Source organism: Cervus canadensis, chromosome 17 (assembly GCF_019320065.1).
Source record: "Cervus canadensis isolate Bull #8, Minnesota chromosome 17, ASM1932006v1, whole genome shotgun sequence".
NCBI classification, from domain to species: Eukaryota; Metazoa; Chordata; class Mammalia; order Artiodactyla; family Cervidae; genus Cervus; species Cervus canadensis.
Genome location: NC_057402.1, coordinates 43837139 through 43851220, shown reverse-complemented (window position 1 = coordinate 43851220; position 14082 = coordinate 43837139). Strand labels below are relative to the sequence as shown.

The 14082-nt window shown below is 40.4% G+C and overlaps 1 protein-coding gene across 5 annotated transcripts in view; it reads right to left on the bottom strand.

Moving 5' to 3' along the window:
• ADAMTSL3 (ADAMTS like 3) overlaps positions 1–14082 on the bottom strand; it is a 392562-nt gene that overhangs the window by 195803 nt on the left and 182677 nt on the right. For all 5 annotated transcript variants that reach the window (XR_006273566.1, XM_043489726.1, XM_043489723.1 and 2 more), the window contains exons 5-6: positions 14019–14064; positions 4505–4741 (exon numbers count right to left, since the gene is read on the bottom strand). Coding sequence is in view for 4 of the 5 variants with exons in the window: in XM_043489726.1 (XP_043345661.1) it covers positions 4505–4741; positions 14019–14064 (283 nt within the window). In the remaining variant the exon portion in view is untranslated. The remainder of the gene's footprint in view (positions 1–4504; positions 4742–14018; positions 14065–14082) is intronic.

The window sequence follows — 14082 nt, the reverse complement described above, 5'->3', positions numbered from 1 at the left end:
TTGTTTGAATATCCAGGTCCTCTGACACCAGAATCTTATCACTATGCTCTATCTTCCTCACCTTTAGTATCAGCAGATGGAAAACAACAAACCCAGTTACACAGGCTATTATATTAATATTTACTAAGTACATGTGGAATAACTTAAGAGTGATTGATTTTGGAATCATACTTGCATGGTTAAGATTTAATCAATGAGTAACTTGTGTTCAAGCAACTTTCTCCAAGGGGAGTAATTCTACCATTAAATTATAGAAATACTGTTCCTGGGCCAAGCTCTGTCCTCACACATGTGAGTCCCTGAGCACTTTGCATTTCATGAGAATGAGAATCGCTCTTTATCTGGTCATTCAGGAAGGGTGTGGGTTTAGAAGCTAGGATGGGCTTGTTTTGAAGGGTGTTTAGAGCCTTGCAAGATCTTGCACAATCAAATACCTCCCTGAGCACTGATATTTATTTCATAATTTTTAAAGTTACAGTTCATCCAAATCCTGCAGCCAAAAAAAGCATGTGAAAACATCACAGAAAAATAATATCTAAAAAGATCTGATTGCCTTGTGATTCATAGGAGATAAGCCAAAACTGCCCTTGAAATTGAGGGACTACTGAATACTGGCTCTCAGATCTCATCATAATCAACAATGAGCAACTTTTTAAGAATTGCCTGAAGCATTTTCAAGTTCAGTAACTTCTCCTGAAGTCAAGATCTCTAGCTGTAATAATTTAAAAATCGCTAATTGATAAACATGTCAATAAAATGTATTAACATCCACACAGCCAATTTGTACAGAGCCAGGCATTACAGTCTAAATTAATAAGATGGATTCCTATTTTACAGTGCAGTTGATGAGACAAGTTACACAACACAGGGGATAATATAAGTAAAAATTTAAGATATATGAGCAGTGCTTTGGGGAATAAATACTCATATATAAATCATCACTTCAGTGAAGGATTATTTCATAGTTCCAGCCTATGATTTCTTACACTGTTCATAGAAGTCAGTGTTTAAATAACAGTCTTTACTCCAGATAGAACAAAGTATGAATTTCCCAGATCAGTCAAATTTAATCCTTCAAGAAGCAAATAATTTTTTGAGTCAACTTCTGTTTGAGATCTCTGAAAATTGAATTCTACATTACCAAAAATTCTAACATTTCTGCCTGAAAAATCAGAGTATATGGAGCTATGGCAGTCATTAGGAATATTCATAAATAATTAGTTTCTCCCTTAAGCCCATGGAGGACTGCACTTCCCCACCCCCTTAGAAATAAGTGTGGTCATTGATTGTCTTTGGCCAACAAAATATGAGTCTAAGTGTCTGCATCTCTTTGGTTAGAAGCTTCAAGGGTCAGCGCATGAGTCACACGTTCCCCTCCTCACCGCTGTAGTTATTATGTAAAACGTGTGTGCAAATAAAGGCTCCTTCAGTCTGGGTCTCAGAGACATTCAAGGGCAGAGACCCCTGCTGACCCACATTGGCCAAGTAGCATGAATTAAAAGTAATCTTTGTTTTAAGTCATGGAGCTTTTGGGGGGTTGTTTATTACTGAAGGAAAACCTAGCCTCTATTATATTGGAGTTCTACTTAACTATTGATGGATAGAGCAATGTCATTAACATCACGGTGTTGCTTGAAATTGAACACTTCACATTAAAATCTAGATTTCTGGTTCCTGTTAACAAAAACTGATGTTTATATATGGTTGATCCCTTGAGCACATCAACAAGCAGGTATATATTCTCCAGCTCATGATAGCTCTCATTACTCACTATGACTACACCTGAGCAGTCTTCCTCCCTGAGTGGCGTGTAGATATTTGAGTTTCAACCTCTATCCTAAACTGTCTAAGCATCGCTCACCTATTGTGCTAACTGTCGTCTGCTAGAATAGCATCTCATTTCCAAACTTCAGTGATACTTGCAGTAACACAACAAGTAAAAATATCATCAATATAGCACAAAGGTTAAAAAAACAGATTTTGGAATTCAGTTTCTTGGGTTCAAATTCCAGCTCTACCATTTTCTAGCTGTATCATCAGGGCAAATCACTTAGCCTCTTCAAATTCCAGTTTCCTTATGAACACAGTGAGGATTATGACTATCCCAGCTTCAGAGTGTCTGATGAGCTAACACAGCCAAGGACTTAGACAGTGCCTGACCCCGAGTAAGCATCCAGTATGTGTTGGATGCTATTCTTTTTACTAGAAACACAGAGTGATTTCTTCATTTACCCAGTCGTCAAGGAATTCAATAAACCTGAAAGATACATTTGACTTGTTCTGCAGATCTGGTTCCAAACAGGTCCTATTTCTGGTAAAAATCAGGCCCCCAAAGCAAAAGCAAATTTCATTGAGTGAGTATGGTTGTCTAATGCTAGATGCTGTGCTCAGACTCATGGTAGGTTCTTCCTAGGAGCATGGTGACACAGTCATGTAAATAAGCAAACTCTAAACACACTTGCAAAAATTATTTGCAGCCTCTGCCAAGTGAACATCAGGGCTCAGTTCACTGATTCTAAAGTAATCAGAGAGAACCACACAGTTTAATTTCTCCCATCCCGATAACTGTGGACAGCCATAGCCACACAGTCCACAAAAGGGAATTTATATGAACATTATCCCGTGGAAGGAAAGATACTGAATTCAACTGAGAAGCATGTGAGTCACTTCTGAAGAAGTGCATACAATTCTTTTGACCTGGATAGCCTTACCAGAAGAGCACTCAGCTTTCAGCAAGCGACCACCTGCCCAAAAAATCCGCTTGCCCGTCAGACTCACAAAAACATGATAGGAAGCACACACTCTACTTTAATTTTTTTTCCATCTGATCCTAGTTCCCCAACCAAGGATCAAACCTGCACCCTGCCCTCTGCATTGGAAGCATGTAGTCTTAACTACTGAACCTCCAGGGAAGTCCCAGGAAGTACACATTCTAGAGGGACTAATTCAGCATTGAAAACCACCTTTATCCTGTGTACCTGCTCAGTCACTCAGTCGTGTCCAACTCTTTGTGACCCCACCAAACTTGAACTAGAAAATTCAAGATTTGAGGCTGAGAGAGAAATAAAAGAGACCAAGAGATATGAACAACCTTTGCATCTGCAAGTAGATAAAACTCATTTATTCAACCAGTTTTTAGCTAAGTACTTTGGATGGGGACAAACATTGTGGGAGTACTGGGGTATGGCAGTGAGTTGAAATGTACAAGTTAAAAAGATAAAGAATGTCACGGTAGCTCAAAAAACAAGATCCAACTATGTTGTCTGAAGGTAGAATTGACTCAGCAATGGATTACATGTGTAGATGGAAAGAGAAGACTCAAGAATGTTTTTTTTAAAAAAGGTACAGATGATCCTATCTGCAAAACAGAAATAGAGACAAAGACGTAGAGAACAAACACACGGACACCAAGTGGGGAAAAGGGGGTGGGATGGACTGGGAGATTGATACTGACACGTATACACTACTACGTATAAAATAGATAACTAATGAGAACCTACACAACACTGTAAACAACTGTACCCCAACAAAATTTTTTTAAGAAAAGAATGACTCCAAGGTGTTGTGGTGAGCAACTGGAGATTGTTTTCCAGATGGAGGGATATAGGAAGGAGAAGCTCATCTGATAAGCAAGACCATGGTTCCTCCAAGCATAAGAAGTCAGAGATACCTGGAAGGGTCTGACACTTAGTAGACGGTTAGGGTCATTTGCTACTGTTACTGCTGTTTTTGTTATGCACATAATAGGGTAGATGGAATAGTAAACATTCCCTATGTTTATAATTTTTTCCAGTGATCAAAGGAATGGAGTAGAATTCTATCCCTTCCCAACAATCCCCACACTGTCTCAGCAACCTGTCATAGTCCCCTGAGTCCTCACCCCTATTACAAGCCATGGGGGGTTATACCTCAGTAACATTCATCACAACTCTGCAAAGATCACTTTAAAAAAAGTCTGCTGGAGTACACTCATGCTAATTACTTAGTAAGTAAGTCACTGCTCCCACAGGCCTCAAACAATGAATTACTTTTAACAAGAAAATTCAGAGAACCTATCAATACCAATAAATCAGTAGTTCTCAAAGTGGTGTCTCTGGGCTAGCATCATTAGCACCTCCTGGGAACTTGTTAAAAAGCAAATTTTGAGGCCAAACCCTAGACCTTTTGGGTCAGAAGCTCTGGAATTGGGGTTCAGAACACTGTTTTAACAAGTCCCTCAGGTAATTCTGATGTACTTTCAAGTTGGAGAACCACTGATCTAGAAAAATCCACAAGTCATATATTATAGTCTTTTGACTCTATGTGGGCAAAATTTACACTATTTTGAATAAGTAAAATATAATCTACAGGTGAATAACACTCCTTAAAATACGTTTTACATTAAAATCCTCAGAGGCAATATTTGGTCTGCATGAACCGAAGTACAGAAGAGAAAGGTTATCTTTACTGACAGTGGTTGCAGCACAGGCTGGAGACAGGGGCCCGGGCAGCAGCTGTGTCTTACCTGGCAGATGCCACTGATGCACATGTCCAAGGAGTCAGCGGTGCACCGAGTCCCATCCAGGACTTTGGGTGCCAGCTCCACCACCAAGTTTTGTCCCCGGGCCTGACACCTGAGCGCGCAGGGGGCGGCAGGGTCGTTGTACTGTGGAAGCCATTCATAATAACGTCCCTGGTACTGCACATCATTGTAGGCTGAACACTGCTGGGCTCGGAAGTCCTCTGCATCTGGAGGGCAGTCCTAAGTCAGAGAAAAAGGGCCACAGGCACATCACGAGGTGAGCTGGACCAGCACAGGCTGAGCAAGAGTCCCATGAGAGCAGACCCCCACCTCCTTCTCTCCAGAAGTCACTTCATTCCTTCGTTTTTTTTTTTTTTAAACTTCAGAATCTTCAGTGTGGAATTCTACTGTGGAATTTTCTGATCACGGAGGGAATCACCTAATTTATTCTGATTATTTTTCCACTCAGGTAGTTTTTTTTTCAGATAATTAAAGCTTACCCTATGTAAATGCCAAATTCTGCTCTATTTTAAGCATACTGAATATAATATACATTTTCAAACATATTACATAACCTCTTTGTTTTTGAAACAAGGGAAATGGAATGTTTTTGGAGTTTTCCTAAGGTTGACCTAAGGTCTTCCAAAGGAAATATTAATCATCATCCATGCCTTCAGGAGCCATTTCAACGTAAATGATTATTAGCCATTATTTTAACTGGCCCCAAATTGCTGCACTAATGTGGGAACTTGCGTTTGTTTCACTGTTTTTGTCGTCTAGTTCAGAGCCTTTCCTCTCTTGCTCTCAGGCCCCCAGCCATCACTTTACTGGTACCCAGTGCCTGCCTTTGACGCTCTAGAATGGAAAGAGATAACATAGCTTTTTCAAATCTTGTCTACAACAAAAAGCAAATCAATAGCCCCAAGAAGCTCTTATGTGAAAGTCACAGCCGACTGTTTGCAACCCTAGTCCATGGACTTCTCTAGGCCAGAATGCTAGAGTGGGTAGCCTCTCCCTTCTCCAGGGGATCTTCCCAACCCAGGGATCAAACTCTCTTCTCCAGTAGATCTTCCTGACCCAGGAATCGAACTGGGGTCTCCTGCATTGCAGGCAGATTCTTTACCAACTGAGCTATCAGGGAAGCCCCAAGGAGCTCTCATACTAATGGTAAAAAGAGTTTGTACAAGTTTTGATGACTCAAGGATCTTATTTAATTACTAACCGATCTCATCAGACATTTCCAAAGCAAGATGCTGAATGACCAAAACGTTACTTTACTCTTCAAAACTGAGCACAGACTTCCCAATTAATGGGAATGAATTCACTTTTTAAAGAAAATAGATTCAGAGAGGTAATATTTTTTTTTTGTATTGCAAAAGAAATAAATGTTCATTGTAAAAACTCTGGGAATAGTTTCTATTCAAAAAAAGAATAAATAACAAAGATTCTTATACATAAATCTTTGACCAAACTTTATTATTTCCCAAGGACAAACTCCTGGAAATAAAATTTCTGAGAAAAAGGATATGTTTCATGAGCATTTCAAAATATTGCCTCATTGCCCTCCAGAAAGGTCTTCTTATTATCATCAGAATATATAAGTTCCCTTTTGTCAGTATCTCTTCTTGGTTTGGATATAATTTTCCAAAATTTTTTCTAATCATAAGTGTTAAATAGAATTTCAATTTTTTTTAAATTTCAACGTTTTAATTTGCATTTATTTTCATTATTTAGGTTTAGTATCTTTTCATGTATATTTGCTTCTTGCATTAATTCTTCAAAAATTTGGTTTTTGTCCTTCATTTATCTATGGAATGTTTGTGTTTTTATTATTTTAACAGATAAAGCTATTAAATCTCAGAGTGAAGTTATCAACTCTTTGTTGTTTGTATTGAAAATATTTTTCTCATTTAATTTTGTTTCTGGTGCTTTGTGAAGTCAAGAACTTTTAAATTTTTATGTAGCCATATTCATATTTCCTTTCAAGGTGTCTTTCTTTACTAATGAGATATGCTTTTCACATCCTGCCATGAAAAAAGATAAACACTTAAATGTATTTTTCTAGTTCTTTATAGTTTAGCAATTATGTTTAACTCGTTATTGCATTTGGAATTTATTTCGATCTATGGGGTAAGGTAGAACTCTAACTTTATTTTTCTGCAAATAGTTATTAACAGATTATCAGTCAGAATTTTAAAATATAATTTCTTCTATTTATCCCCTTTTCACTACTTGATTTTTGTATTTTACTGTGTTTATGCTTTGGACCTTTATAAAATGCCTCAAATCCTTTTTGAATATAGTATTGTCCACGGAACTCTCCAGGCAAGAATATTGGAATTGGTAGCTTTTTCCCCTCCAGGGGATCTTCCCAACCCAGGGATCGAACCAGGGTCTCCTGCATTGCAGGCAGATTCTGTACCAACTGAGCTATCAGGGAAGCTTTTTTTGAATATAGGTATGGATGGCATCACCAACTCGATGGACATGAGTTTGAGTAAACTATGGGAGTTGGTGATAGACAGGGAGGCCTGGCATGCTGCGACTCATGGGGTCACAAAGAGTCGGACACGACTGAGCGACTGAACTGAACTGAGGGAACACATAAAATATAATTAATAAACATACCCCTGGAATTAGTTGTATTACTTTGTTGTGAATCAATCTAAAATCTTATATTGTGTCCACATTTTTCTTTGTTTTAGCAAGATTAACCCTTAACCAAGGTCACACATATGAAAGAATCAAGTTGAAGAAGATTAAGACTGGATGACATTTTTCTCTTGGAATAAGGGCTTTGTCTTCCATCTAGCCATAGAGAAGATCATCAGTGATAAAATTATCTCAACTCCTCTTTCCTCAACCATGGCCTATTTTCTCTGTATCTGACTCTTTGAAATCCAAACCAGAGAATTTAAGAGAGCAAGGTAAAAATAACTTCCCTTGCATCAGGCCCACTTACCATCCTAAGTGTGCTCCAGGAACTGCAAGTGCTAGCTGACTCCTGAATGTCTTAAACCCCCCAAATCAATGAAGCTTTACAAAATCAGCTAATTAACAGAAAGCAGCTAGGAAGCCAGCCGAAGCTGAGCCCTTGCTGAAGGGGTGGCCAGGTTGGTCTGTGGGACCCAGCCTCCTTTGCCAAGGCTGACTGTCAGAGGCAAACAACTAGTCCATGCCAGGTCAACCTTTCCCAGGAATTTGGAATTGCAACAGAAGAGTTGAAGCTGAAAACTCACATTACTCTGGGCTAGTTTTATGTGATGCATGTTGAAGCAAAGTGAGCCAGTTCCCACAGCAAAGAAGAAATAATTAGACATGAAAGAAGGTCAGATCACAAACCATGGGTTTCAATTGAAGGAATAAGTAACCCGGGCTTCACTTTCTGATTCCTGGGTCCTCAAGATGTGCTTATGCCTAAATTCCACTAAATATCCACCCACCCATTCAGTGAATTCCATTTCTTTAAGCTAATCTGAGTGGGCTTCTATTCTTTACAAATGATGACCCCTGATTAAGACAGCCATATATCTGGACAGTGTTTTCTTGTTTACCAGGAAATATCACTGACATTCTCTCATCATCACCACCCTTCACATGAGGTAGGTCAGGATTATCATTAGCCTCGTTTTCATAAAGGGAGAAAACAGATCCAGAAGGTCTTCGGTCACTAGCCCAAACACAGACAACTAGAATATGACAGAGCCAAGACTGAGTCCCAGAGTAATGAGCATTCCATTCCATGATACTGCTTTCTAGTCATTCTGGGGGACACTGACTACTTATATAAATGCTTTCATTCACAAGGTGCTCTTCCAATGTCAACACTAAGCCTGTCTAGTCTGCTTCAGCTGGGTCCCATGCCCTGGCTCGAGACAATCTAGGGATCCTTGTGTCTAAAGTTTAGTTGATGCTTGGGAAGCTTGGATGCCAAACATCCTTCTGCTTTCCTCTCTCCGAGACGTGTTTCTTCACATCAGTTAAGTTCAAGACTACACTTATTTATTAAATATACTTTATGGGCTTTGCCCAGGTGACATGCTGTGAGGAACACAAAAGAAGAATATCATCCATAAGCTACCTAGTGAACTTGTTATCTTATTGGAGATGTAGAATCTATGTGCATGGAATTCACTGAAACAGTAGGTTATCTATTGCTGTTTGTAGACTTAGAGCAGGACTTTGCAATGAAAGAAATAAAATTGTTTTCCAAGAATTAAATTTAAAATTGAATAAATAGAGTTGATAAGGAAAGAATCAATCTGATAAGGAGAGAACAGATCCTAATCAGGAAGACTTGACTCAGTCAGGAAGGAGTAGCCGGCCTGGGAGGCACAGAAATGGAAAAGGAGAAGGAAGAGGAGAGAGATGAAGGAGGAAGATAAGGAGGAGAAGGGGAAGAGATGGGGGGAGGGGAAGGTGGAGAGGGAGGTGGAGAGGGGATGAGATACTGCAGACAACAAACAGCACCCATTCAAGGACCATTCTAAAGACAGAGGTCTCCCTTCCTTCCTAAAGCCATGAGAATACATCAACTTGTATGGACGACTCAGGGAGAGAAGTTGAGACTATCTGATAAACTGAGTATTTTTATGCAAGAGAGACCATTTCCTAAGAGATGATTTATATAATGGGATTGGACCAAACTAATTTGGATTAGACATATTCCCCTAGATAACCAGTGAGTAGGGACTCAGGAGAAATACAATTTTTGTATAAGCAAATTTGAACATTTTATCTTATCTTCCTAACCATGTTGTAGTATGAGCTAAATTTCATGATCCTCTTACATAGCAAATGCCAAATTTCCCAGCATAAAAATAAATTACCATAGGTGGCTATTATCAGCTAGAATAAGCAAATGATGCATCATGAAGAAGTAACAGTTCAGAAGGGACCTAAATGGTGATATGATGTGAATAGGACAAGATATGACAGACAACATAAGCAAAAGGCAAACAGTAGAAATAAGTTCAATATCTATGAGGCACAGCCTTGTCCAGCCAGGATGAATAAGAGATAAATCTCACCAACTGCTGGAGGGCCTGAAATGCAAGTGAGGGGAACTGAAAGCAAAAAAGACCTACAGTGGGGAGTGACAAAGAAAAGGGACACAATATATGGCATTTTAGGAGGGCCAGGATGATAGCAAGATGGGCTGGAGTTCTGGAGACAGATATGAGAGGACGTGGTCCTTGCCTAAAGTAGGAGCAGAGTATAGGATCCAGAGTATAAAGGATCTTTCAGGGGTCACATCAAATGTTACCTCTTCTGGAAAATTGTCAGGGAGCCCAGGAAACCCACTGTGCAGAATTACACATGCCTCAGTCTATGTTCATATAAAAATGTGTTCAGGCTACAAAAACACTCTTTCCAAATTATGATATATTCATTTTAAAAAATATGTTCCCTTTGCTCTCTTCTAGCTTTACCTTTAATCCCATAAAGCCTGGTATAAAAACATATGAGTGAGTGAATTCAAGTGCAAGGCCTCCTCGGTGACATGCATGACTGCCCTTGGAACCTCTCCACTTCTCCATACACCCCTGATAAGGATAATTCTTCCCTAAGGCCTCAGTGGCCCAGCCCTGGCTGCAAGAGTCCATGCTGAGTGCTGATCGGAGGGTCATGTCTGAGGACAGCCATTACCTGAAGCCATAGGACTGCACACAGACATGTTCTATTCCCTTCATCTCACAGGCCTTCCAGCCCAGTCTGATCTCCCCTAATCACTTTCAACTTTGTAGGGAGTATGAGGATTAAATTTACTTATTCATGAAAAGGCACTCAAAACAATGCCTAGGATTTTTAGTAGTACTTAATGAGTCTGAGCCATTGTTGTTGCTATTATTATTGATCTTGGTTAGGAGTTAGAAAGCTGGTACACATGTGAAAAATTACATGGTCCTAAGGCTGAGAGCCTGAGCCTTCAAATAACCAGGAACAGAAAAGTATTAGCAACCTCAGGATCAGGACCGAATGTCAGGTCTCCAGGGCTCACTGGCAGTGCCTTCTGCTTCTCAATATAGCACACTCCCCTATGTGGCCACTGAGTGACATCCCTTGGATGGAATGGGAGATCTTGCAGTCCCATCACATAGAGTTCTCAGATCCCCAGCAGTGTAGGTGCAGGCATCTTTGGATCACAAAGCAAGTTTCCCTTATAAAACAGTACCTGACCTGGGAATCACTGAAGGCAGCTTCCTTCAGAGGAGTGGGTGACATGCCCAATCCCCAGGGACAGAGGAGCCACTGACTATTGAACAAGTGTGGGCTATTTCAGTGAGGACATTGGAAGCATTGAGAAGCAACAGCAGGACTCATAACTCAGTTCTCCCTCCACTTGATGAGGGCTGCAGAACAGTCGCCACTCCTGCTCTCTGGACTCCTTGGAGATTTCAACAAGGTTATTCTAAATCCCTAATTAATGAAACAGGAAGCATCTCAAGTAATTACACGTAAAAAAAGAAACCAAGATGTGACCATATTCATACCCTGAGTTCATTCTGGTTACATCCACTTAAGGGGCTTCCCAGGTGGTTCTAGTGGTAAAGAACTCACTTGCCCAAGCAGGAGACATGAGAGACATGGATTAGATCCCTGGGTCAGGAAGATCCCCTGGAGGAGGGCATGGCAATCCACTCCAGTATTCTTGCCTGGAGAATCCCATGGACAGAGGAGCCTGGCAAGCAACAGTCCATGGGGTCAGAAAAGAGTTGGACACAACTGGAGCGATTTAGCATGCACGCATGCACATAGACTTATGGCATTGAACACCCTTGCAAGGTTTCTATAATCACTTCTGAAAAGGAACAGATCTTCTTACAGATCATCAACCCTGCAGCTATGGCTGCATTTATCCATGTGGTCTGCAGCAGGGCTTGAGTATCATGGCTGCAGATACTTGGCACATGGAGAGGGAGGGGTGCCCTGAATACTACTGATATGAGAGATCTGCCATAGGGTGCCCTTCTTCCCTGTAAGGAATGTTGTTGGAAACTCTGCATTTGTAATGGCAAGTGCAGAAATTAATGTCCTATTCTAATGAAATCTCTCTAACAACCCTTGTAGGACTCCCAACTCTGAGAAACAGAAGAGGGTGACATTTACATGGCTGTCCTCTCCCCTAGCTCCCACCTCCTAAGCATCTCCTTCTTACCAGCCTAGAGATGCTAAAGATTTCTGCAAATTCCTCTGAGGGGGGCATCAGTTAGAGACCAAGTTACTCTCAAGACCCTCAGAGCCTCAAAGGCATCAGACCTTCACTCAAACTAATGTTTGTGTTTGACCATTGCAACCAATATGCACCAATTTTAGAGATTACATTTTATCTCTATATCGTATGGCACAATAATCCTAGACCTTTATCACCCTTGTGCTGAAAAGAGCAGTCTTTTGGAATTACCTAGAACAGTCTCTCACACACACACCTAGAATGAAATCTCAGAATGCAATATCTTGATCTGGGCATTTAAAATGAATCCCCCAGATAGCTTCACAGAGTACGGCTTGACAGTATACTGTTGTGAAATTTATTCTGGAATGACTGCAAGTAATTTGCCATACCAATTTATCTGAGAAGACAAGCTGTTCTATGGTGTTCATCAGAATAATGCACCTTCCCCAAGATGGTCACAACATAATCCTTAGGACCTGTGATTAGGCTACCTTATATGGCGAAAGGGGCTTTGTCCAAATCATCCTTTGACTACGGTTAAGGACCCTGAGATGGGGAGATTATCCTAGATTATCTGGGTAGGTGAAACTTGTTCAGTTGTCATCAAAGGCCAATGTGACTACATAAAAATGGACAGAGAGATGTAGTGTTGCTGGCTTTGAAGACGGAAAAGGGGTCCACAAGCCAAGGAATGAGGGCAGCCTCTAGAAGCTGGAAAAGACAAAGAAATAGATCCTTCCCTGGAGACTCCAGAAGGAACGCAGACCTGCCAACATAATAATTTTAGCCCAGTGAGGCCGTTATCAGACCTCCAACCTCCATAACTATAAGATAAATTTGTGTTGCTGTAAGCAAGTGTGTTGTAAAGCATTACAGCAGCAATTAAAAAATAAAATGTACCCAGGAAAAAGGCAGCAGACCCAAAAGTCATGTTTATAAGTCCCCCAGGCTGCTCATGCATCCACATGCTAGACTCTGCTTATACCTAAATGCCAGCCTGTACCTACTTCTCTCCCTCCTCCTCCCCTCCTGGATTCCAGCTCACTTAATTGTGTACCTAAGCACACGTGTGTCACTCGATTCTCCAAGCTCATCTTGTCATAAGGACACACGAAACTTATTTGCTTTGTCTCCCAAAATCCCTTTTAGGACAGAGTGGACATAAATATACTGACCTGAGGGCTGGAAGTCATTGTATTTTGAGTGCCCCCAAAATTCGTTGTTGTTCAGTCGCTAAATCATGTCTGACTCTTTGTGACCCCATGGACTGAAGCACGCCAATCTCCTCTGTCCTTCAATATCTCCTGGAGTTTGCTCAAACTCATGTCCATTGGGTCGGTGATGCTGTCCAACCATCTCATCCTCTGCCCAATAAATAAGAATTTTTCCCACCCATATTTGAGAGAGAAACATTTCTGCTTCGTCACTTAATAAAACAGACTGAAAATATGGCTTGAGTTCCACAAACAAAAGGTCTTGCTAACACTGTGTGTTCTCCACTCCCCAAGTCCAGAGCTGCCCATGGAAGAGAAGTTCTGGTCTATAGAACAGAAATGCTTACTCAGGACTGCAGTCTCACACTGGCCCAGGACAGAGGAGGAGGAGAGAGCACAGTCCCCCAGTAAGTGAAATATTTAAAATAAATGGACTTAGATCTCCAGGGTTTCAGAATTTCCTTTGAACTCCTGTCATTTCAATTTGGGTATAAAATAGGATTTGTGTTTTCTGATATTTATTTTGCATTGCACATTTGTATTGGAATTTTATTTTTTGTTCATTTTGACCACTGTAGGATGAGAGTAAGGTTTATAAAGCCTTCCCCAGGTGTGATTTTCTTGAGTCACGACCTTCAGTACTCCTTAATACATTTTGCAGGGGGCAGGACAGGTGTTTTGGAGCATGAGAAACAGCACTAGAGAAGTTCAAGTCTGTACTCTTCCCACGTGGGCTCTGGAAAATAATTTCACCCTCTCAACCCCAGTCCCCTCATTTGAAAAAACTAACCACACCTCATACGCAAACATCTCAGAGATGGTTGTGAGGGTTAGGTGAAATCCCATACATAGAGCACTTTGAACTTGGAAGGCATTTGTAAATATTATGTTATTGTTTCTATGAAATCAGAAATTATTAAATGTTTACCAAATTAGACCATAATGTGACCTAAAAAAGGTAGTATAAATGGAAGGTATGAGATACACAAAATCTGTCATCAATTAAACAAATATTCAAATTTTCCACAAAGAGTACCAAGAGGCCATTAGCTCTACAATACATAATATTATTACTTAAAACATGAACATATTTTATGGGATTATATATTTTTATGACAGAACTTACATGATTGCTGCAAGTCTTGTATCGAATATTCTGCCCTTCACAATTCCTGGTGGGGGGGGAAAGA